Source organism: Mastigoproctus giganteus, chromosome 6 (genome assembly GCF_048544385.1).
Source record: "Mastigoproctus giganteus isolate SK-2022 chromosome 6, ASM4854438v1, whole genome shotgun sequence".
Classification (NCBI taxonomy): Eukaryota; Metazoa; Arthropoda; class Arachnida; order Uropygi; family Thelyphonidae; genus Mastigoproctus; species Mastigoproctus giganteus.
The window spans coordinates 141,528,077-141,553,233 of NC_143580.1; the positions used below are offsets into that span (position 1 = coordinate 141,528,077).

The following is a 25,157-nucleotide window of genomic DNA, read 5'->3' on the forward strand; positions in this document are numbered from 1 at the left end:
CATTGTAGGTGTACCAGTTCACTAGTAAGGCCAGAGATTTAAAAGTGTATGGATATTGTATGAGTGTAGTGTTGTGTATCATTGTTCTTCTGGCCATTTAGCCACTAGACCCCTGCTGGAGCCCAACATTGCTCACACTTTGCCCCGTGGAGGCAGACGAGGTACACCAGTATTGAGAAATTATTTACTCTGGCAGGCCCTGCCACCTAGTTTCCTGAAATTTCAGTGGCTAGGGCCTATGGAAAAAAAAAATAATAATAAAAAATAGGGTGATGCACACTAGAATCTAGTTAAGCTGAAAGGGGTTCACGTATGCAGTGAGAATTTTGGACACTTTTTTAAAAATTTTTTCATTGTGTGGGGCATCGCTGGAGATACAGGCAGAGTAGGGAGGAAGACTGGGTGGGGGGGGGAAGACAGAAGTATAGGGACGATAGAAAAGGCGACCCCAGGGCAGAACAGTGGGGCATGCCCGTGCCCCACTAGGAGAAAAATAGGGGGTGGCGAGGAGAGGAGGGAACAGGAGCACTGTCGCCTCCCCCAGTCAGTGTATTTAAATCAAATTATTATTTTAGAGTTGCCCGTAAATAAATACATTAACCTGTATTTGTGTCTATAAATTGCGTATGCCCTATGGTCGATTTGCCTGTTTTGCTGGATGAAAAAACCCATTACTGGGGAGAAAAACCTTGCTATCTACGCCCGAGACCGATTAACTCAGCCACGGAGTGAAAAAAAGCCCATTAAAGTTCCTCGCATCATCGACGGGATTCGAACCCAGGCCTTTTCCACCCGGTGTGGGGAGGACGGTGATGATACCACTGTGCTACCCACGCAGACCCAGTCAGTGTATAAGCAATATGATGGGAAGAACATCTTTCCTCACGTAAAGCAACGATAGCACTATTTCTTTGTGGCGTCAACTGCACGTAACTTGCCATCCTTAACCAAGCAAGGAATGACTGCAACTCTTGCAGAGCGTGCTTATATAGCTGAAAGTAACAGCTGAAGCAATATTACATCATCACCTACGCATGCCAATCTTATATGATGCAATCTGTAAGAAATTACAATTTTAAGGGGTAATGCACTTTCTTTGAATGGCAGTGTATATGTAGTGGCATCATGCATTTAAAGAAAATCTGGATCAATTGCACCCTTAAAAGTCACATGTTCACAGCACCAGTTTCGGCAAGCTCTGCAGCGGTTCATGGGATACAAACTATTAGCTTCCTTTGCAGAGCCCACTTGAATTGAGCCTTCTTAGCACAATCCAGTTGGAAATGTTTTCACCTGTGGTCACAGCAACCTCAAGGGACTGTTGATTGCCAGGAATTGTATGTTTTTGTCTTGGTGTTAAAGCCAGATAGTGACCTGTTGTGGTTTACATAGCCCTCTGGCAAAGTTGGTCATTTTTTCTAATCATTCCTGTCTCCTGAAATTGCTTCCATAGTGCCGAGATGACACATTAAGCTAGCATGCCACCTCCACTGGTGACTGCTTGGCTTTAAGTCTTCCAATGGCCAATTAACTCAAAGAATCATCTAAACGATGACCTGCAATCCTGGGTAGTGGAAGACGTGGTTGACTTGCGGGCAAATGGCTCCATGCCCATCTAAGCAGACAACATGCCACAGCTACCTTGCTGGCATGGTGTGAGATGCAAACACTGGCCAGTGTGGGTAGTGTCCAAAAATGGTACTTCAATATAGGGACCCTTTTCCTTATGCGCTTTCATTCCTTTCACATGGGGTGGTTGTTCTCTCATTTTTCCCAACCCCTCTCCCCACTGCCAACAGAAGAACTAACCTTCGCAAACACTTCCTTGTTCATTTCACAAATATACATAGTCTCAGTTCCAATCTCAATAGTGTCTATTTCCACTTATATTCTGCCACGCCTCAGCTGCTTTTTCTGAAAAAAAAAAAAAAAAAAACCCCCCAATTAACAGTTTATTCAACCATTGTTGATCTCAGTTGTCCTGATTATTCACTGTATGATTACCTTTGCCTCAAAGGTGGCATTTGTGCATATGCCTGCTCTGATCACTGTCACAGACTTAGTAATTTGGAAAATCCTATTTCTGATCTCATCTGGCTTAAAATCTCTCTACCACATATGCGCTAATGCACCATAAAACCCTTAAACAATCAATCAATCTCTACTGCATTTGTCAAATTCATCTCTTGCCTCTATCATTCTGCTGCTACCACTAATCACTTGGAACTCTTTGACTTCCTCCCTTTGAAACTTGACTTTTTTCAGTCGAACTTTCCTAAAAGTGAAATCATTTGCTTTGGTGATTTTAATGTTCACAGCTCCAGATGGCTTCCGTTTTCTAGTCACATGGACCCAGCTGGTTGAGATATTGAAGCTTTGCAATTACTAATGAGTGTGCTCAGATTGTTCCTTTACTTACCAGATACCAGACAATCCTAATCACACAGCCAATATGCTTGATTTTCTTTTCATAAACGACGAGTGAGTGGTGCTCTAGTCACTTCAGATCACAACTTGGTGATGCTATCTTCTCAATGGAGCTATTCTCTCGTGACTATTCTCAACCTCATATTGTTTGTCATTACAATAATGCTAATGCAAAATTCGATGATCTGCAAGATTTCTATTCTTCTTTTCCTTGGTTGGAAATCTTCAAGTCTTCTGATGTGTCAGTGAAATTATTCCTTCAGAAATTAAATTCTTTATTCTCCCCAACCTTAATCTTATCCTTTATTTAAACCTTGGTTTTCCAACTGATGTGCTAAGACTCTTCAAGATAACAATAACAATGTTGCATATCCCAATTGGTTTGTATCCAAAAATCCAGGTTCATTTCCTTTCTACACCAAATCTCGCAACAAAGCAGTTATTATTCACTAAAAACTAGATTTTGAACAGGCTATGAGTAGAAAACTTGCTTCTTTTTTAAGTGGTAGTCAAGTATTCTGGTCTCTTTTCAAAACTATTGCCTGAAACTATTGCCCATCTCTATTTCTGTCTCTGTCAAAACCACATGGTTCTATTGCCATTTCAGTCAAAAATAAAACTGACATGCTTTGTTAGACTTTCTTCTAACTCATATAGCGATAATCTTGGTAAACCACCTCCTACCATTCCCAGTATACTCCAATGAATGCCTACAGTGGTCTTCAGTTAAAAGGATATCAGAAGAATTTTGAAGTCTTGATGCCAAGAACTTGCCAAATGCCCTGATGGTATTTCTCGACTTGTTCTCAAAACATTCTTAAAATCAATTTTAAGACCTAAATATTTTGTCATTGTAACAAAAGGAATGGATTGATTATTAATCCTGATGACAGGAGGCGATAGAAAGAATGACCTTTAAAAACCATCATGCAAATTGATAGGTGAAATTTTCAGATTGCTAATACTTAGATCCAATTGTGGAAGTCAAGCAGAATTTTATTAGCTGTGGTTTCAATCTGAGTCCTGTAATTACCATAGAAAAACAGAGGAAGATTGTCAGCAAAAGCAAAGTGAAGAGTAAGATTTGTAGTCCTTTAAAAGACCAGTGGTTTAAAACTACGTTCCACAAAAAGGAGCAAAATAAGCTCTGGGGACAGCCACGAAATACTAGTCTGGTTATATGTGAAAGTTCGAAGCAACTGTGACAAAATGATTGGAGAATTAGTCCCAAAAAATTAAGTAAACCTGTTTTGCACACTGGAGAAGGTGAAGACTTTCGAGGATGCTCCCGGTGGGGATCAAAAGTGACCTCAAAGTTGATGAAAACAACGAGAGTAAAAGTAGGGAAATGAATTAAACTCACGAACTCAACCAAAGAATCCTCAGTACCTGGGGCTGGGGGAAACCAAATTGATTTTTAGCAAGACAATTATTTTTTAGAAACAAGGCAGAAAGTCTAAAGGAGAGGAGTCGATTTACCAGGCTTTTTCAATAAGGCAAATTTCCAAAATATAAGAAAAAAAAAACAGTCAAATATGGCATCAAAACTTGGACATTTATTGGGTTTAACTTTTTGAATTGCAGCCTTTAACCTCTCAAGAGTAAAATCCATAGACAAATCCAGTGAATACAAGGCATTAAGTTGTCATTAGGAAAAAGAGAGTCAAGAATGAAATTGATAGTACCATGCCAAGTAGTTGACTCATTATCATTAGAGATTACAGTGTTGTAAATAACTGGAGATATCAACCTGTTTCTTGCTATTTGCAAGTAGAGGCATATAATGCAAGAAAGCAAGCTTATATCGCATCAGCCAGAAAAAAAAAAAAAAAAAATTGTTCACCTCCACTACAGTTGTTGTTTCAGTGAATGTAAGGCTCAATCAGTGGATGTAACTTTACCAAGTCACATATATTTGTTTTTGCAGTTTACTTTGAACAGCCTCCCTTGATTCTGTCTCACAGACACCTTTATATCTCAAAAATCTGGCCTTCCAATTCAGTGGAAACTGGACATCGTCAAACTTTGGGAAAACTATATTGTTTTCCAGAACATAACAAGAGTATAAGTAGTGAGATGAATTAACCTCATGAACTCAATCAGAGCATCTCAATTATAGGCCTAAGAGACCTTGTAGAGTTGTTCTTCATCAGTATTCTCTCTAGTTTCTTCAACACACTCAAGGGGATGCTGAAAAACATCAATCTGGGGCATGAGTTCAAAAGGTCTTGACATAGACTTTGGCATCCCACAAACTGGTCACCTCAACCAGCACAACAAAACCAATAGGTTCTTAGAACCGAACTAGCACAGTTAATACTATCAATCAGGCCATCTTCTACAACACAGGTTCGGTGTTGGGCCCATTATTGTTTTGTATATTTATCAATAATATTGATGAAGGTATATCAGGTTTAATGCCCAAGTTTGCAGATGATACGAAGGTTGGCAGGGTTGTTAACGACAGTAAAGACAGTATGCTACTCCAATTGGATCCAGATAAGTTGGGAAAATGGGCTGAGAAGTGGCAACTGAAGTTTAACATTGACAAATGCAAAGTACTGCATATGGGGTGCAATAACCCAAGAGAAAAGTACCAACTGTGTGGTACTACACTCAGGGAAGTGGAAAGCGAAAAAGACCTGGGGTAATTGTGCAGTCAAATATGAAGTTCGCTGATCAGTGCAGACAGGCTGCCAGGGTAGGTCAATGGAGTCGTCAATGATATATAGGAATTTTGCTGGCAGGGACAGGAAGGTGATTATCCCGTTATACAAGGCAATGGTCAGGCCACACCTAGAGTAGCGTGTACAGGTCCGGAGGCCTCATTTTAGGAAGGATGTAGAGTTGCTAGAATGAGTACAAAGAAGGGCAACAAGGTTGGTGAGGGGAACAAAGGGGTGCTCTTACCAAGAAAGGCTTATGCTCTGCAAATTGCAGCATCTGGAGAGTAGGCACCTGCAAGGTGATCTGATTGAGGTGTATAAGGCCTTGAATGGTTGAGCAAGCTGAATGCTGATGGGATTCTTCCTCTTGCTCAGATTAAGAACCTGAGGGACACAGTTTCAAACTGAGGAAAGACAGTTGTATGATAGATGTGGGGAAATTTACCTTTAGCCAGTGGGTGGTTGATTGGTGGAACAGACTTCCATCTGTTGTTGTGGGAGTTGATAGCCTAAATAAATTTAAGGCTGAGCTGGACAGGCATTTGAAACAAATGGGAGGCGATTTTTTTTTTTTTTATTGGCTGATGCTGCATAAGTTTGCTTTCTTGCATCATATGCCTCTATTAATGCTAATGCTAACAGGAATTGCTAACATGTTCCTCACAATATTCCTGTAAAAATTTACAGATCCAGAAACAGAAAAATTTCTTCTTCAGCTTGAATGCCCCTTCAGTTGATATTCTAGTTCCATATGGGCAGTGATCTGAGGCAATCATTACCACACATATGATAACCAAGCAGGACTCAGGCGAGCTCTACAATCCTGAAATTGTTTTCAGCATTACATTGTTTGTTTGTTGTTAACTTTTAACTTGTTTCTTCAGTCTATTTGTGTTAGCCTTAATTTAAATGTTTTTAATGTGCTTTAATGTATTTTTTTTCATTGATAAAGTAAACCAGTACTGTTAACAAGTTCATGAAATGTTAATTTAATTTGATGGAGTCATTTAATTTCCTGGCCATTTATCATGTGTTTGGGCATTATCTCCAATGGAGATGCCTAAATTACTGTGTAATTTAGGCAGCAATAAAGAGCATGAGCAACACGTGGTTGGTAGTGCCGCTTGAAATCTTTCAATTAGTTTTAGTATTAGTAGTAGCAAATGATGGAAGAAAGCGAGCATATAGAGAAGTTGTAGGCAACCTGTGGCTCTTTAACTTTCAGCCCACATGAAGCACAATTTAAAATGGAATTAGAGGACTTAAAAATCAAGGACATATAGAGTGCAAGACTAAAATACCTTAAAACTGAAATTGAGGATTTGGCAAGGCAAAAGGCTGCCCTTGCAATACTACACAAATGTACAGTGATAGATGAGTTGAAAAAGCAAGACCAAATTGTGTTCGATGCTTGGAGTAGCTTACTGGACAAGTATATAAATTTGAAAACATTTGCGTTTGGACTTCTCTCAGTTTTTTGTTTGACCTATTTCTGCGGGAAAATATTTTCAAACATGAACTATATTAAAAATAAATCAAGAAACCGTCTGAACAATGTGAGTCTCTCACCATCTTTAAAGATGAAAATTGTGGCATACTTACCTGATGTTGAGAGACTCGCTCAAGAAGTTCAGCAGCAAAAGTCACACTAATTAGTACCTAACTGGATGTTTGTTATGCTTTTTCAGTATTAATAATATTTCAATATACAAGTGGAACTTCTCTATTACGAACTTCTATTTAACAAATTTCTCTATATTACAAATTTTTTTGCAAAACATTGCACCTTGAAACGAAATTACATGTAAAAGTACCCCATATAGCTAAGTGTTAGTCTCTCAATAACGAATTTTTAAAAAAAATTAGTAAAAGCATTTTTGAAGATTTCAAGCATTTACTGCTAAACAGCCGCTCAAATATACGGCCCCCTTCCCTCCGAATTATGCATTAGCATCTGGAATTAATCATCCTTTTAGTGAATACTTGTGGCCACTGATGCCCATAGGATGGTCTTTGTTTCATTTTTGTTACAGTTATAAAACCAAATGGGTTTCTTAAAAGTGGTCATAAACTTCACAATAAATAGAGTGGATTTGTAAATTGATGTTGGCTCAGGGGAAAACGAAATTCACTGCGGTAAACCTTTAGCGTGCTGCGGCGGCAATACATAGAATGCTACCATAGTCGGATTTTAGTAATGCCTACTGAGTGACATTCGCTTCTCACCTCAACTGTACCATGTGACCTTCCTGTCAATCATTATATGATATGTTTGTTCTCATCTAACTGGACTTCCAGTATATGGTTTTCATGAATTTTTTTTTTTTTTTTATCTCGTTCTGTTAGAACAATTTGTCATGAATCACATAGGCTATATGCTCTTGTATTTTTTTTTTTTTTCTGAAAAGTAACATACAGCGTACATTAACCATAAATTTTCTTTTGTGTATATATGAATGAAAGCAGAATAAAAGAAATTCACAAAGTCGTATTTCTTCAAAGTGATTGATAAGAAAGGTCATGTGATACTGTTGAATTGGCAAGTGAACGTCATTGAGCAGGCTGTACTAACAATTCACTATATGGCCAGCGCACGAAGTTTGCGGTGTGTGTATCAGCAAGAGCTGCAGTCGAGTAATTTTGACAATTGCGGAAACAATGTTGAAGAGAAAGTGTTTAAGTATTAATGATAAAGTAAAGATTCTTCATGATATTGACCCGGGTTTTAAGAAAAAAGATGTTGCGGAGAAATATGGCATACCTGCAAGCAGCTTATCTACGATTTTAAAAATTCGAGAATAAATTTTAAATGCAATGAAGGAGGAGCAGACAAGAAGCGAATTAAGTTGTGTATATACGAAGATGTTGATAAAGCTGTTCTAAAATTGATGCAAATGACATGTGAAAAGAATATACCAATATTGGGTCCAATAATTAAGCAACAAGCTCTGAAATTTGCACAGTCCCTTGGACATACAGAATTTAATGTGAGCACTGGGTGGCTAGATAAATTTAAGAAGCGCCACAGAATTGTGGAGAAAGTGTTAATGTAAGCGAAGAAGATTGCAACAGTTGGAGGAACAATACCTTGAAGAAGATTTTGGAAGAATATGAACCTAAGGATGTTTTTAATGCTGATGAAATGGATTTATTCTTTAAATGTTTACTGAATAGAACACTTGCTTTTAAGGATGATAAATATTTTGGCGGAAAACAAAGCAAAGAAAGAATCACTGTGCTAGTTGGGGCAAATATGACAGGAAGTGAAAAATTAAGACTTTTAGTCATCGGAAAGTCAAAAAACCCAAGATGTTTTAGAGGCACAATATCTTTGTAAGTTGACTACACCTTTAATAAAAAAGCATGGATGACAAGTGATATCTTTGAAGATTGGATATTAAAACTAGACAGGCATATAACAAAAGAAAAAAGGAAAATCGTGTTGGTAACTGACAACTGTCCGGCACATCCTGCCAGTATTTCTGCCAAACTTAAAAGTGTGAAGTTGTTTTTACCACTAAACGTAACTTCAAAACAGCCAATAGAATAGACCAAGGCATTATTAAAAATTTTAAATTTCATTATCGAAAGAGAATAATAATGAAGACTGTCAATGCGTTATCAGAAAATAGAAACTTAGAGGTTACAATTAACCTTAGAGATTGCATCTCTGAACTGGCAAAAGTTTGGAAAAACGATGTCACTGAATACAGAAGTCGAACAATAACTGGACGAACAAGATGAATTGCCCCTTTCACAACTGAAAAACTTTTGGACATTATTACAATTATCCGGAAACCGAAAATGAAATAACACTGGATAGCTATGTTTATGTAGATCAAGATCTGACTACAACAGAACATCCAAATGAAGATGAAATACTGCTGAACAGTGTTAGATGCAACCATGATCACGAAGAAATTAACGATTACACTGAAGACACATCAGAACAACCCGTAGAAAAGCCAACTCGCGAAGAAATGATTAACGCTTTTAAAATGGTTCATATGGGTCTACAGGTTTGTAAAAATATTCTTGATAATGTTTTTAATGCTCTGAACAAATGTGAGGTTTTCTTTGAGAATCAGACATTTTTTAATTGTACTGTGCAAACGAAAATTACAGATTTTTTTAATTTGTGATACTTACCGGCGAAAATTGTGTAAATGTAATTTAAATAAGTGTTTTTGAAATAAAATACATTAAACATAAATGTAGATTCATTTTCGAATAAAATAACAATTTTTAATAAAAAAGATATTCTCTGTATAACAAAATTTCTCTACAGCGAATTTTTTCGCTGGATTTATCGAATTCGTTATAGGGAAGTTCGACTGTATATATATTTTTAATAAACAGCTTCCTACTCTATTCCATTTCTTAAAAAACTCCCTCCTCCCCCAGCTTGAGGTGAGGTGTGGCTCTTTGGATTCTTTCTTTTTTAAAATTAGATAAAAAATGGCTCTTCACTCAAAAAAGGTTGCTGACCCCTGATATAGAGCATTGGAGAAAAAAAAAAAAAAAAACCCACTTCACCCATCTTCATCCCCTCTAAGAATTTGCCTATTTCTTCCTTGGATTTATTCAAGCTATCCCACTTCCACAACAACAACAGTTGAAAGGTCATTCCAACAATGAATCTATCCTGAAACCATGCTTCCTCAATTTGAATTTATGCCTCATGTATGTAGTCTCAGAAAGAGACTACACTGTCAAAGAACCTCATGCAAGTCTACTTCATTTTTCACTATGCTGAGTGTAGTACCACACATTTGGTATGTTAATCTGTAATTACAACTACCCATATGCAGTACATTGCATTTACTATGTAATGCCTTTTAAAGAACACATACAACAGAGTTCAAATAATTTTTCAGTGCAATCTTCATAATACCATTAGAAATATATACATACTGGACAAAAAAAATCGAATTAAGACGTCAGAGACAGAAGAAATGTAAATAAATGTGCAGAAGGTTATGCAAACAGATGCAAAGAAAACTTTGATGTGGGTTTGTTTGTTATTTGGTTTTTAGGAGCATTAGCAACTAAGACCATATTGCTCTGGGGATATGCGGTGGTCATTCTCTGACCTTTTCGCATTCTCCGTATTTGGTGGGCATGGGCTCGAACCCCGGTCTAATCAAGAAGCATGTACTACGCACTGCTGCTCCTGTCCACCTGGCTATGGAGGCGCCACTTCGATGTGGGGTGATGATGTTTTGCTTCAAAGCATAAAGATCTATCAGACTTGAAAAAGGTCATATCTGTGTACATGTTTAGCAGCAGCCAAGATTAAAAAAACGAAAGACAGTTTCTCAAAAGCTTTTGAGGCAATCGTACATTTCTGTCGCATAAATGCGGCAGAAAAACAATGCTTCAAAAGTGAGGCTATCATACTCTAGGGAGGCCTGTATGGAAAAATGGTACATCCAGTTTGCAGCAAATTACTGCCCCATTTCAATCTGTACTATACGTAGGGAATTGAAGAAACTGGGTACTATAAGTTGCCTGCCTATTCAGAAGCAACTTGTTTCAGAGAAAAACAGAAAAATCTGCTTGTAGTGGTGGTGAGATTGTTATGATTGGAGAGTGGAACAATGTAAGAAAGTTGGAGTCAGATGAATCATGATACACTTTGGTTTGCACTGATGGTTGGCAGAGAGTGTGTCGAGAACCTCATGAAGCAATGGATCTATCTAGTCTGATAGATCACATGTTAAGACAATCCAAGCATCTGGATATGGTATCATGGTATGGGGAATGTTTTGTTAGCAGGGACTGGGTCCATTGATACCGGTGGAAGGTCAAATGTTATCCAGAGAGTACCTGGATTTAGTGTCAGAACTGCTGCACCCTGCAATGTTATTACACTTTTATCCCAAAGGAGATGGCCACTTTAGGTATGACAATGCAACAGTACATTTGTACAAGAATGGTTCAGAGAGCATGACATAGATTTCCTCCATCTTTCCTGGCCCTCACATTCACTGATCTCAATCCTATTGAGAATGTGTGGGATATGCTGGAGAGCTATTCAACATTGAAGTCCTCTACCTTTAACTTTATTGTAGCTATGTAATATTTTGCTAGAAGAATGGTTACAATTTGCTAGAAGAATGGTTACAAAATACACTAAAATATCTTACAGAATCCACATTGCACTGCACATTTTGCTGTTATTCAAAATAAAGGTGGCCCAGTTCAATACTGAATTAAGGTTCATATTTTTTTGGCCAGTATAAAAACTTGCATGTGCTGCTGTTTCAATATATACACACACCTGCCTAAAGGTTTGGAATCACACTTCGTTTTTATTAATTTTCAAAGTTTTATTAAATTAGGACCAACTTGTTTACCAATTTTTATTAAAATATTTTCTATTATGTATAGAAATTAAAAAACGTAAATAATATCTAAGAAATTTCCAAAATATTCCAGAAAGGTGTGGAAGACTCTTGAATGTGATAGAATGTTATAGATGATTTTAGAATATTCTAGAAAGTGGGAGTACTATTTCAATATTAGAGAAGAGGTGATTCTGGAGTGTTTTGTAATAATATAAATTATTACAAAACATTAAACACATTATAAAATGTGTTTACTAACATAAAATCTAAAACACATCATTCAAAAGGAGTTTGGTGTAAGTTGTGTGTGTTTTCTGATATACATGGAAAGAACTAAGGAACTGAATGTTGTGCCTCCGTAGCCAGGTGGAAAGGAGCAGCAGTGTGTAGCACGTGCTTCTTGATTAGACCGGGGTTCGAGTCCGTCACCACCAAATACGGAGGATGCGGAAAGGTCAGGGAATGACCACCACATATCCCGGAGCAATATGGCCTTAGTTGCTAATGGTCCTAAAAAAAAAAAAAAAAACATAACAAATAACTGAGTGTTGAAAAAAGAAGTGCCGTTATAATTCTGTATAAAGAAAGTTATTCCATCAGAAGTATTGGCAAAATACTAGGTGTGTTTAAAGCACTACAAACTACCATTCAACGATTCAAGGAGAATGCAATTTAAAGGACAAACCAAGATCAGAATGACCATGCATAAAAACAGAAGCACAAGATAAGACCATAACACTGATTTCTAAATGCAATTGACAACTAATCGCATCTGAAATCTAAGTTGAGTTAAAAAAAAATTTATATTACAACAAGACAATGAGCAGAAGCACAGCTCTAAACAGTGCAGGGACTTTTTAGCAACCAAACAACAGGAGGGGGTATTGCAAATTATGGGGTGGCCACCCCAATTGCCTGAGTTAAACCCAATTGAGCTTTTATGGGATCATCTAGACTGTCAAGTCTGTTCATCTTCACAAAATTTATGGGGAACCTTGCAGATCATTGCTTGGAATAACATTAGTCAAGACACTATTATAAAATTAATTGCCAGAATGCTACATCTGTGTAAGGCAGCGATAAAATCTTCTGGAAGATATTTTGATGAAAAATTTCAATATATTTTTAATTTTCAATATTTCAATATTTTTTGCTATAAATATTTGAATGGTTAGTAAAAAATCTTAAAACACTTTATTGTTTTTTATATTAAACTTTCCACTGTCATAACCAATTTCAAAAAAATTAATGTAAACTGTTGTCATAAATGCTGCGATTCCAAGCTTTTAGGTGGGAGCGTAAGTACCATAAGCCTGATCGACATCTAGTTTTAATCAAATTACTTCCAATGAAAAAAATCTGTTAATTAATGATAATTGAATAAATAAACAAACAACAGATAAATGATTACTGTTCTTTATCACATCCATAAAGATGCATTTCTTTTATTGTTCTTCTTTGCCAAAAAAAAATTTTAAAAATCAAAGTAATCATTTATATATTTTTATATACTCCAATTCTGGTCATTTACAATAACACAAGTTGCCACATTGCTTATAAATTTTCCATGCTTCATGCATTTCATTAGTAATCATCTGAGTTCTGCTGAGGCTTGTTTCATCACAGTGTTTATCACAGTTCCAACGATCATCCTGATAATAGAGTAATATTATGTAATTTGTGCAATTCTCATTTCAAATAAAAGTTTCTAGTAAAATTTAATTATTTGAGCAAAAAAAAAAAAAAGCTGCCTGACTTACTAATTATATCTAGAAACTATGGTATTAACATAAGCATGAAAATATGCTGACAGAGAGGGATGGGGAGGGCATATATATCTAGTAAAACCTCAAATATCTGATAAATTTTACTATTAAAATAAAAGCTAAAAAATTTAGCACTTTTTGAAAATTTTAAAAAATAATGATACAACATAATTTAGAGCTAAAGCCTCAGGTTACAAAAGAAGCTCACTTATGTACAAAATTAGTACAATAGCATCATTTCTGTATGCAGCAAACTACTTAAGTAGTTACGAATTGGCATCATTTAAGTATATCTCATCTTGCGAATACCTTCACAACAAGTAATCAAGATATTGCACTACCTTGAATAAGTAAAGCTTCACCATAGGAGAAGACTATTGTTATTTATACTTGGCAGATACCACCACCACCCATACGGCACTGTTTCGGAGCTTACTGGCTCCTCATCGGTGAGTGGGCAGGTACCCTTCACAACCCAGTAGTGAAGTATAACTCCTAAATATGAGAGATGCCTGATGGTGTAAGGTAATTTAGATTACAACATAATTTAGGGAGCAGATTATGAAAGAGGTTAACTTATGTAGTAGTTAGTGCAATAGTATCATTTAAGTACACTGAGTGGACAGAAATCATGGGATACCTACCTAGTATCAGGTAGGTTGACCTTTTGCCCAGATAAGGGCAGTCACATGGCGAGGCATTGAGGCTACTAGTTTATGAAAGCATTCCACAGGTATTTCAACCCATGCTTGCAGCACTGCTGTCCATAATTCCATCGCATTCCTGGGGGGAGGATCAAAAGCTCGAATAGACCTTTCCACAGCATCCCAAAGATGCTCCACAAGGTTCATGGGCGATGAACGGGGAGGCCATTCCATGGTCGTAAAATCTGTGGAATGCTCTTCAAACCATGTTCTAGTCATTATGACTCTGTGAGGAGGCAGGCTGACCTGCTGGAAGAGTCCATTACCCTGTGAGTGCACAATGATCATGAAGGGATGCAGATAGTCTGTAAAGATGGACATGTAACCTGGACCGTTCAGAGATGCATCTAGATGTACCAGAGGTCCCAATGTGTACCAGTTGAATGCACCCCAGACCAGATCATCCACCTGCCTGAACAGTTTCTTTGTTGACATGGTGGGAGCATAGCTTTGTGGGTCTGCGCCAGATACGCACCCTGCTGCCTGCTTGGAATAACTGGAAATGGGACTCAGGAGACCTGTCTCCAATCATCTAAGGTCCAGTGCCAATGTTCTTTCTCCCAACTGAGATGTAGAATCCTGTGTCGTGGTGTTAGCAATGGGACTCTGGTGGGCTGGCAGCTCCCATAACTTATTGCGGCTAATGATTGCCTGATGGCCTTGGTAGAGACATTTCTGGCACCTCCCTCGTTGAAGTCGCCACTGATTTGTGCTAGTGTTGTTCTCCAGTTGGCTGAAACAATGCCAGACAGACATCGATGGCCATATTCATCCACAACCTTTCTCTGCCCACAGCACTTTCCATGATGAAATGTTATTACGGAAATGGCTCTTGATACTGTCGAATGATGATTGGGCAAATTCTGTACCACCTCCGCGATAGAGTGACTCATGCATCGGACACCCACTTTCATCCCTCTTTCAAAGTAGGTTAACTCATGATGTTTATCCATACTGACATCAAATTACTGTCTATGTGAATGCAGTGTACTTATATACATGCCAAACAGTGGCATGTATATAGGTAGTTTGTCCACTAGTAAGAGGGGTGATGATGTTAGTTATCCGATGAATTATTATTATAATTAGCCATATGATGCAAGGAAGCCTGAGGCTTTTGCTGCACCAGCCAAAAAAAATTTGAGTTACCCTGAGAGAGAGAGAGAGAGAGAGAGAGAGAGAGAGAGAGAGAGCGAAAACAAGGGTCATCACCAAGAAAGAGAAGAATGATGATATCCAGCTAGGACCCTGGGTGTACCAAGCCCATACTCACCAGATGTGAGCCCCTGGAGTTAATTCTGTCCTTTCAGTGTATATCTCATATTGTGAATATCTTCACGAGTTACCATGATATTACACTACCTCCAGTGCAATATTGTAGTGCTTCACCATTGTTAGCGTTAATAACATAAGACTATTGTTACTAATTTTCAGCAGAACCACCACCACGGTACCCACCGATGAGGAGTCATTAAACTCGAAACGGTGGCATATGGGTGGTGGTATGTGCCAAGAATAAGTAACAATAGTGTTCTCCTATGGTGAAGCATTACTTATTTGAGGTAGTGCAATATCATGGTAACTCATTGTGAAGATATTCACAATATGAAATATACTTAAAGGATGCCAATTTGCAACTTCTTAAGTAGTTGGCTGCATACAGAAATGAGGCTATTGCACTAACTCATATGTAAGTTAACCTCTTTCGTAACCTGAGGCTCTAGCCCTAAATTACCTTACATCATCAGGCATCTCTCATATTGTTTTTTTTTTTTTTTTTTAGGAGCATTAGCAACTAAGGCCATATTGCTCCGGGGATATGCGGTGGTCACGGGCTCGAACCCCGGTCTAATCAAGAAGCGTGTGTTATGCACTGCTGCTCCTGCCCACCTGGTTACGGAGGGGCCCTCCCATATTGTGGAGTTATACTTCACAACTGGGTTGTCATCACTGCATCAATGTTGAAAAAAAGCGAATTTGAATTTGAAAGTGTCTACAATTCTGCCCAGACACAATAGGAGGGAGTTTATGATGAGAGCCTTGTTGATCAATTAGGCCCTGGAGAGATTGTGTAAGGCTCAAGAGGTAGAATTTTTCTCAGCCCCGTCTGTGCTTGTTAACAGGAGAGACTGCTTCTACAGGGATGGGATACACTTAAACAGGAAGTTGCAAGAATATTTGCTGATGCTATCAAGGCAGAGTTATTTGGTTCGGAAAACTGCTAACTTGAGAGGATACAAGGACACTAGCAGATTAACAGTAGCCGCTGGCAGAGGTGAAAGTGATTCCTGCACTGCTTCTATTGAAATGCAATTGAGCAGTAGCCGAAAGCAAGGCAATGGCGATTTCCAGGACTGCTGGGAGTCATAGTGGAACAAGTAAATACATAGGCAGTGTTAGGGTAACTAAAAGTAGAAACAGGTGTATGCATACTTGTGTGTACACCAATGCTAGGAATATAGTTAATAAATTTGATGAGCTTGAAGTGCTAGTCAAGGCATCAAAGGCAGATGATGGGATATCAGAGACATGGTGTCACACAGACAGGACTGGAAAGGAGGAGGAGGAGTTATGCTGTTAGTTAAGAAACACAAAATCTAAGGAAGTGCATCCAATTGATGTTGGTGGACAATGCAATGTTGAGTCTGCTTGGTGTGACATAAGCACTGGGAAAGGGAAAATGAGAGTAGGTGTGTGTTATAGGCCTAATGAAACTGATGAGTATAATGAGCAATTGTGCAGAGAAATAGAGTGGCCCAGTAAATCAGAGTGTCTTATAATGACGGATTTTAATTTTCCAGAGATTGACTGGAATTTGTGGGTTGGTCCTCATACACTATTTATAGTGATGAAATGTTAAATCATACCAGTGTTTTGAATGGTATGAATGGTTCAAAGATGGATGTGAGGATGTTTGTGATGACCCAAGAAGTGGGTGTTGATCAGCTTCTCAAAATGAGAACAGAGTTGCAAAAGTTTGGAAACTTGTGGCAATAAATTGTTGTTTGACCCTTGGAATGATGACTGATAAGTAGGATATGAATTAGGAGACAATTTGTCAAATTCTGCATGAAGATTTAGGGGGGAGGAGTTTGCAAAATCTGTGCTACACAGCCTTGCGGATGAGCAGAAGCAACAAAGAGTGTCATCATGTGAAGACTTCATCCAGATTTGTGAAAACAATCCTAATTTACTTGACTGTATTGTCAATGGAGATGAGTGTTCGGTGTTTCAGTATGACACAGAGACAATGTGTCTGAGCATACAGTAGACTACAAAATTATCACACAGGCCCAAAAGGTTTTGCTTACAGAAGTCCAGGATCAAGATGATGCTGATTGTGTTTTTCGACACGGGGTGTGATTTACAAGGAATTTGCACCTGAAAGGGTGAGAGTCAATGTCGAGTTTCAAAGGTGCTTTAAAGACTACTGAAGTGCATTTCCCAGGTGAGGCTGCAATTTTGAGAGAAAGGCAGCTGGTTCTTGTTGCACAACATGGCCCCTGTCCATTCCACACTTCTTGAAAACATTTCTGATGAAATATGGCACTGTACAGATCAGCCATCCACGGTGAAAACTGCCATCAAAGGAAAGTGATTTCAGGATGTTGAGGACATAAAAAAAATTTTCAAGGGATGCAAAGAAAAACAGCAAAGAGTTCTTTACTTGTGTAAACTCTAGAAGGAAGGGGATGAATCAGATTGGTCCACTTGATATCGATGGTTCAACTGTTGATGATTCTGCTCAGGTAGCTAACAAACTAAATGAATATTTTGCATCGACATTCACACATGAGGAGTTATTCGGCAAGGAGAATGCCAGAGGTGTATTCAACTCTGGCAGTAAGCTAGATAATCTTGTAATAACTGAGAGTAAAGTTTTTGTTGAAGATAAACACAAGAAAGGCACCTGGGGTGGATGGGATCTATCCAGTTATATTAAAGGAGGCAGCAAAGGAAGTAAGCAAACCCTTAGCCATAATTATGAGAGCTTCCCTGGACTCAGGGGAGGTATCCATAGACTGGAGATGTGCAAATGTGACCCTAATTCACAAAGGAGGATCAAAGGCTGACACAAGTAATTATAGACCAGTGAGTTTAACTTCTGTTCCAGGAAAATTAATGGAGGCACTGGCTAAAGAAGCACTGCAGGATCATCTAGACAAGACTTCAGTTATAGCTCAGACACAGCATGGTTTTGTTAAGGGGATGTCTTGCCTGACCAATTTGATTGGATACTATGATGCAGTCACAAAAGAACTGGATGCAGGGAATAACTTTGATATTATATACTTGGATCTTAGAAAGGCTTTTGATACTGTTGCAAATGGAAGACTACTGCATAAATTGGAGCAGTGTGGCATTGGAGGCAAATTGCTGCTATGGATAAAGGGGTGGTTGAGGAGGAGAAGACAGAGAGTGGTGATCAATGGACACTGCTCATCGTGGACTAATGTTATCAGTGGAATCCCTCAGGGTTGAGTGTTGGGTCCATTATTGTTTTCTGTGTTTATAAACAATATTGATGATGGTATATCGAGCTTAATGTCCAAGTTTGCAGACGATACAAAAGTTGGCAGGGTTGTTAAGGACACTACTGACACTATGCTGCTGCAACAGGATCTGGAAAGGTTGAGCAGATAGACTGAGAGGTGGCAAATGAAGTTTAACATTGACAAATGTAAAGTACAGTCAGTCCTCGTATAGCACGATAGTTGTGTTCCTAGAAACCCTTTTGCAATGCAAAATCGTGAATATAAACAACAGGCCCTATGGGAAAAATAGGGTTAGGTGCCGACCACCCAAGACTGAACACACATTTGTAATCATAACATTACCAAACATAATAAATTATCGTAATAAAATACTTACGTATTTTATTACGACTATTACATATTAAATATTTCTAATTCTTTTGCTTCTATCGTAAGCAAACTTGTTTTTTGTTTCTTTTTCTATCCAAACAGATGACAGCCGTTCCATCTCTTCCAATTCTTTGTGTCTTAATCTAATGGATTTTAATTACACTTTGAGTTTTTCCTGCTATGAAAGTTGTTTTTATTTTCTCTGCTTTCTTTTTAATTCTCGGCGTTGCCTCATTTAGGTCTCTAGCACGTGAAATATCACACGGTCTTTCATTTCGCTCAAAGCGTTTGACAATTTCATATTTTTTCTCTATTGACAGAGGCAGACTGGCCATAAGCCTTACCGGGGAAACCCCGGTGGGCCGGAGGCCGATGTGATTTTGGCCATAAACCATAGTATGAGGCCATTACAAATTTTCCTGGGTAAGAATTTTTGACCCAGTCCGCCTGTTTATCGATATTGCTTTTCTTTTCCTCTCTGAATCTGCAGTGTCTTCACCAGGACGCTTCCTTTTCACACCTTTTAAGTATTTTACTCATTTTTAGGGAATAAAGCACAATTACAAAACGAGGAGGCACGCTTGATACACATAAACAAAGCTGCACGCGTGTAGCAACTGAATAAACAACACCGTAAAGGCAGAGATACACTATTAACACCTCACATTTTACTAAAGCACATTTCAAGGGGTTACTACCATAAAACAATAAAAACAATTTCCAGTTGTGATTCTGCTAGTGGAATCTGTTATAAACTGGTAGTGAACTCGATCTAATTGCATTTGTGATTATACCGATAGCTGGAATTGTGTCGGTTTTTACGTTATTATGGTGAAATGTGTTTTCCCTTCACCGATATAAAAAACATAAATACATTTTCAGAATCTTCTCTTCATTCCTATCGTGTTGCGTTCGGTTGGGGTGATTCTGCGTTCGAATGCCATTTCTTGTAAACAGAAAGGCGAATCATGCATAAGCGAATTCGGTTCGTGTTATATAAGATATCGTTCCCCCATTTATAAATCGTGTATGATCGAATTCATGTAGGGTAAACACGTGTTATACGAGGACTGACTGTACTACATATGGGAAACAGCAACCCCAGAGCAACGTATCAACTCTATGGTACTACACTGACAGTGGTAGAGAATGAAAAGGACCTGGGGGTAATTGTGCAGGCAGATATGAAGTTCTCTGAGCAGGCAGACGGGCTGCAAGAGTAGCTCATGGTGTCTTGGCAATGATATACAGGAATTTTTCTGGCAGGGATAAGGAGGTGATTATTCCCTTGTATAATAACGAGGTGATTATTCCCTTGTATAATAACGAGGTGATTATTCCCTTGTATAATAACGAGGTGATTATTCCCTTGTATAAGGCAATGGTCAGGCCACACCTTGAGTACTGTACAGGTCTGGAGGCCTCATTTTAAGAAGGATGTAGAGCTGCTGGAACGAGTACAGAGAAGGGCAACAAGGTTAGTGAATGGAACAAAGGGTTGCTCTTACGAAGAAAGGCTTAAGTTTTGCAAATTACAGTGTCTGGAGACTAAGCACCGGCGAGGTGATCTGATAGAGGTGTATAACGCCTTGAATGGTTTGAGCATGCTCAATGCCGATGGGATTCTGCCTCTTGCTCAGAATAATAACCTGAGAGGGTATAAATTCAAATCGAGGAAAGACAGATGTAGGATAGATATCCGGAAATTTACCTTTAGCCAGCGTGTAGTTGGTTGGTGGAACAGACTTCCATCCCTTGTTGTGGAAGTTGATAGCCTAAATAAATTTAAGGCTCAGCTAGACAGGTATTTCGAACGAATGGAGGGGTGAAATAGAAGTTTTTTTTTTTTTTTTTTTTCTGGCTGATGCTGCATAAGTTTGCTTTCTTGCATCATATGCCTCTACTAATGCTTATTCTAAAACTGCCAAATTGAACATCATCTCGTTGGAAACCTTCACTAACTTCTTCCAGAAAAACAGTGTATTCAATTAGGTGGTGATTATATTGATTAAAAATAAAATCATTTTTATGTTCCTTCACTTTGTGTTATTTTTATCGCACCAGTCCAAAACTTTATTGCCACAGCTCATATATATTAATTTACTCATTAATTTTCTTAAGTAGAAAGTCAGTCTCTCTTTAAATATGAGATTTCAACAAACAGAGTACAGAAACTCCCTGACTTATGTAATACTAGATTTTCGGAAATTTGACTTTATATAAGTTTTTGCCACCCGGTACAAACTGAAAAAAATATGGAAATGTATTTTGCATCTGTAGGAATAAATGGGGGTATTGTAAAAATATCGTAATGTGAATCCAGTAAAACATTGGGATTTTTTTTTTTGGTTTTGTTTTTTGTAATTCGTTCCAAGTGCTTGGAAGTTGAAAATTTTGCCATATTACTAAGCTATTTATCTCTCTAAAAGGTCATATTTATAATGGAAATTGTGCTACACTTTCATCATTATCATATGTACCCATTATACGAATCAATTTTGAACGCCTTTATGACATTTTTCTAAAACACATTTCTGGAGGTCACTACCATAAAACAATAAAAACAATTTGCACTTTCTGGTTTATTGGTCTTTTCTGTTAGCGCAATCTATTATAAACGGGTAGTAAACTCGATCTTATAGCATTGTGATAATCCTGATAATTGCAATTGTGGGTTTTTAAGTAATTATGGTGAAATGAGTTCCCCTTCATTGAAATCTTCAACCATAAAAAAATAAATAAATTTTCAAAATCATCTCTTCATTCCTATTTACGTATTATAATGGTGTAAGGAAAGCGACCAATGGAACGTGTAAGTGGTGGCACTGCTAGGAAATGAAACAAAACTGATTTAGAAATGAAGATGATTAATTAAAAAGTACGAAGCAGGACAAAGTTTGTCATATATTGCAAGGAATTAGGTCTTGCTGATACTACAACAGCGAATACTATTTTAAAGGACAGTGCACATGTCCTTTAAAATAGTATAAAAGAACATGTCAAAGGATCAATGCACTTAAGATCAACAGTGATCACAAAACAGAGTTCAGGTGCTATGTTGAAGATGGAAAAAGCTATTAATATATGGATGGAAACTCAGATTCAGTCACATTCAGTCCCTTAGTATAATGGCCATTCAACCAAAAGCAAGAAGTATTAATGAAGATAATAAGGATAAATACGGTGAACCCCAAGCAAAGTTCATGGCAAGCAACAGGTGGTTTAATAGGTTCAAGCATCGCACTGGTTTCCAAAACATTAAAGTATGCGGTGAAGTCACCAGTGCTGATTTGTGATGGGTTGGAAAAAATTATTGATGAAGGCGGCTAATTCAACACAGCAAATTTTTAATGTTGACAAGACTGCTCTATATTGGAAAAAAATGCGGGATCGAACGTACATTGCCAAAGAGGAAAAGACAATGCCAGGTTTCAAGGCTTCAAAAGATATGGCCACGCTCTTGCTTGGGGCTAATGAAGTGGGAGATTACAGATTAAAACCGCTGCTTGTGTACCATTCTGGAAATCCTCGTGCATTTAAGGGCATCAATAAAGCCACCCTACCCATGTATTTCCGATCAAACCAGAGAGAGCATGGATAACAATATCTCTCTTTGAGGATTGGTTTAAATGCTGTTTCCATTCCCAGGTTTAAAAATATTTTTAAAGACAATAACGTTTTTAAGATTTTTGCTTCTATTAGATAATGCTCCTGGACATCATATGCATCTAGATGATTTCAATTAGGGCTTGCATAAAACCGAGAAATTTCAAAACCGAGTTTAACCGAAGTTTACTCATAAAACTGGTTTTAAAACCGATTTTCTCAGACTTAGGGAAAATAATTAAAAGCTTATAACACAGGTATTTATTTTATCTTGGGTAGATTGTACAAATCGTAATCAAATCTTTTAAACAAAATCTATCACTTCATAAAGTAAAAAAAAATTAAAAAAATTAAAATGCTCCAAAAAAGTAACCAGCTTGAGATTATACAAAATTACAAATTGTATTCAAATCCTTTGAATAAAAACTATCTTCTCGTATAGTAAACAAAAAAATAATAAGCCCTATAATAATAATAATAATAATAAATAAATAAAAATAATGTGAAAAAAAACAGCTTAAATATTTGTAAAATACTTTACAAATAGTAAAGTATTTAAAAATAAATACTTTATTATTTATTGCTCAGCTTTTTTCTGAAAATGATCCTTAAAAAACACAGTATATTAATCATTTTTCCTGATAGACTTGACCTTATTTTTGTGTTAAAGAGACCAGTGATCGAAAACACTCTCTCAGATTGGACATTTATTGGTTTAATGGTCAGCAGTGCTCTATAAACTTTCTCCAGCTTTTCACTTCTACTGCTAGTTGCCTCCAAAATTTTAAATTCTTTGCTGATTTCCAATTCACTCGGATATTTTGAAGGCTCTTCAGTTAATCTCTTTATTACACTATCATACTCTCGCACGAGTGTATCTCCAACATCGGAACTAGATGAGTCTTTGTTTTCTTCTAAAAGAACAGTTCGTTTATTTTCAGTTTCTTCATTCAACGATAAGACTCCTTCGGAATGTTTTGCAAATAATCTCTGATAAATCTCTTCAGCATGCTTTTTCAAAACTTGCTTACTTGTAAAATCAAAAGTTCTTGAACCTGAATCTTCTTTCCTAAACTTTTTGGGATTGTGTAGATAGCTCAGCAAAGCCACAGTTGGGCAATTTCGTCTTGCATTGTAATGCTGCAAAAGGCTTTGGTGAAACTTTAAAGCAAATGGGTTTTCTGCTGTATCAAGCTTAGCAAGCAGAAATTCTATTAAAGACTCTGCTTTAAGTAAGTCTGTATCTTCTGAGGTTATAGCCTTCAAAATCATTTCAACTGGTCGCAAAGTTTCACATAGCAATTCAAGTGTTTTCCTGTCATCGTCAAACACAGCTTCAGTTGACAGTACTGCACATGGAGCATTTGGAATACAATTTTTCAATTTAAAAAATCTCTCAATCATATAGAATGTGCTATTCCATCTAGTCTTGCAATCTAATATAAGTTTATATTCTTTCTCATTAAATTTTGCTTTAACAAAATTTTGTAATATGTCATTTTTGATAGGTGATTTTCGAAAAAGCTTGCAAATTTTTCTGACTTTGTTAATAGTTTGTGCAATATTGGCCATTGGACTGAAGAATAAATGAGCTCATCGGTAAAGTCGGTTTGATAAAGCATGCCTTGCTGTCTTTCTTCAACTTCTTCATCATCACTACTTTCTTCATTATTTTCATTTTCTTCATTGTCTTTGGGAGACTCAGAGACTGTGGCACCATAATTGATTGCTTTTTCATAAAGTACATCTATAACTGACAGATGTATACAATGGGCTATACATTGTTGATGATTAGGCGTAATTTACTTGCCAAACTTAATCATCATTGCTGCTCCATCGGTGGTGCAGGCAACAATATCCTCATCCAAGTTCAAACAAAATTCCTTCAAGTGTCCATTCGCAATTTGCTCAGTTCTTCTGCTATCAAGTGAACCATTAATCTCAATAAGACCTAACGACCAACGATTGTCTTTTCAGTGCACATTTATATTCATATACCTTTTATTTTGTATAGACGTATATTTGTCTAGAGTCAATGAATACCGTGCACCCAAAACCAATGAATTTTTGAAATGCTGAATGAGTTCTTCTTTCTTAGTTTTATAATAATTCAAAACCATATTTTTAATTCCATTCACTGAGGCTGGTGGTAATTTATCGTATTTATTTCTCTGAAGGTGAAGGCTTGATTGTATAAACTCACTCTTGGCAATTGAATTAAAAGAAAATCCATCTAAAGCAGCTAATTTTGAAGTCTCTTTTTTCATAGATTTTTTAATGATAAAGTTTTCTAATGTTCTTACGGGAGGTTCACTGTTATCTTGTTTAATGTCAATCTGATGCATTTTCTTTAAATGCAACATCAAAGATGATGTACATCCTCCAGACGACTTCATTATCTTCTAAAATTTCGAACATTGTGCTTCATCTTTGCTTTTTCGAGCAAAATAATTCCATACATTTGATTTCATCTTAGACATATTAAGAGTAATAAATATTAATTAGTAGGAATTTATATCACCGACAATTTTAAATAAAAATATTGAAGATAACACAATACTATGAGTCACTCCCGCAAGCACTGAATGAAGGTCTAAACGAGGCAAGTTTCAAAATTTTCACGAGAGAAATTTTTTATTTATTTACTTGCAATTTTTTTTCCCCCAATTAAATCTACTGTATTTTCAAAATTACATAAAAGCTAAATTTGGTGAAGCTGCTTTTTGGAGAACATTTGATTGCAAATTTAATAGGAATAAAGAAGCAAAAAACT

At 37.2% G+C, this 25,157-nt stretch overlaps 1 protein-coding gene across 1 annotated transcript in view; it reads right to left on the reverse strand.

The window, feature by feature from the left end:
* Positions 1-12,960: 12,960 nt before the first annotated feature.
* LOC150084626 (UDP-GalNAc:beta-1,3-N-acetylgalactosaminyltransferase 2-like) overlaps positions 12,961-25,157 on the reverse strand; it is a 185,834-nt gene continuing 173,637 nt past the window's right edge. Inside the window, exon 12 of the mRNA XM_090375365.1 lies at positions 12,961-13,095. Coding sequence (XP_090231491.1) covers positions 12,967-13,095 — 129 coding nt within the window. The 3' untranslated portion in view covers positions 12,961-12,966. The remainder of the gene's footprint in view (positions 13,096-25,157) is intronic.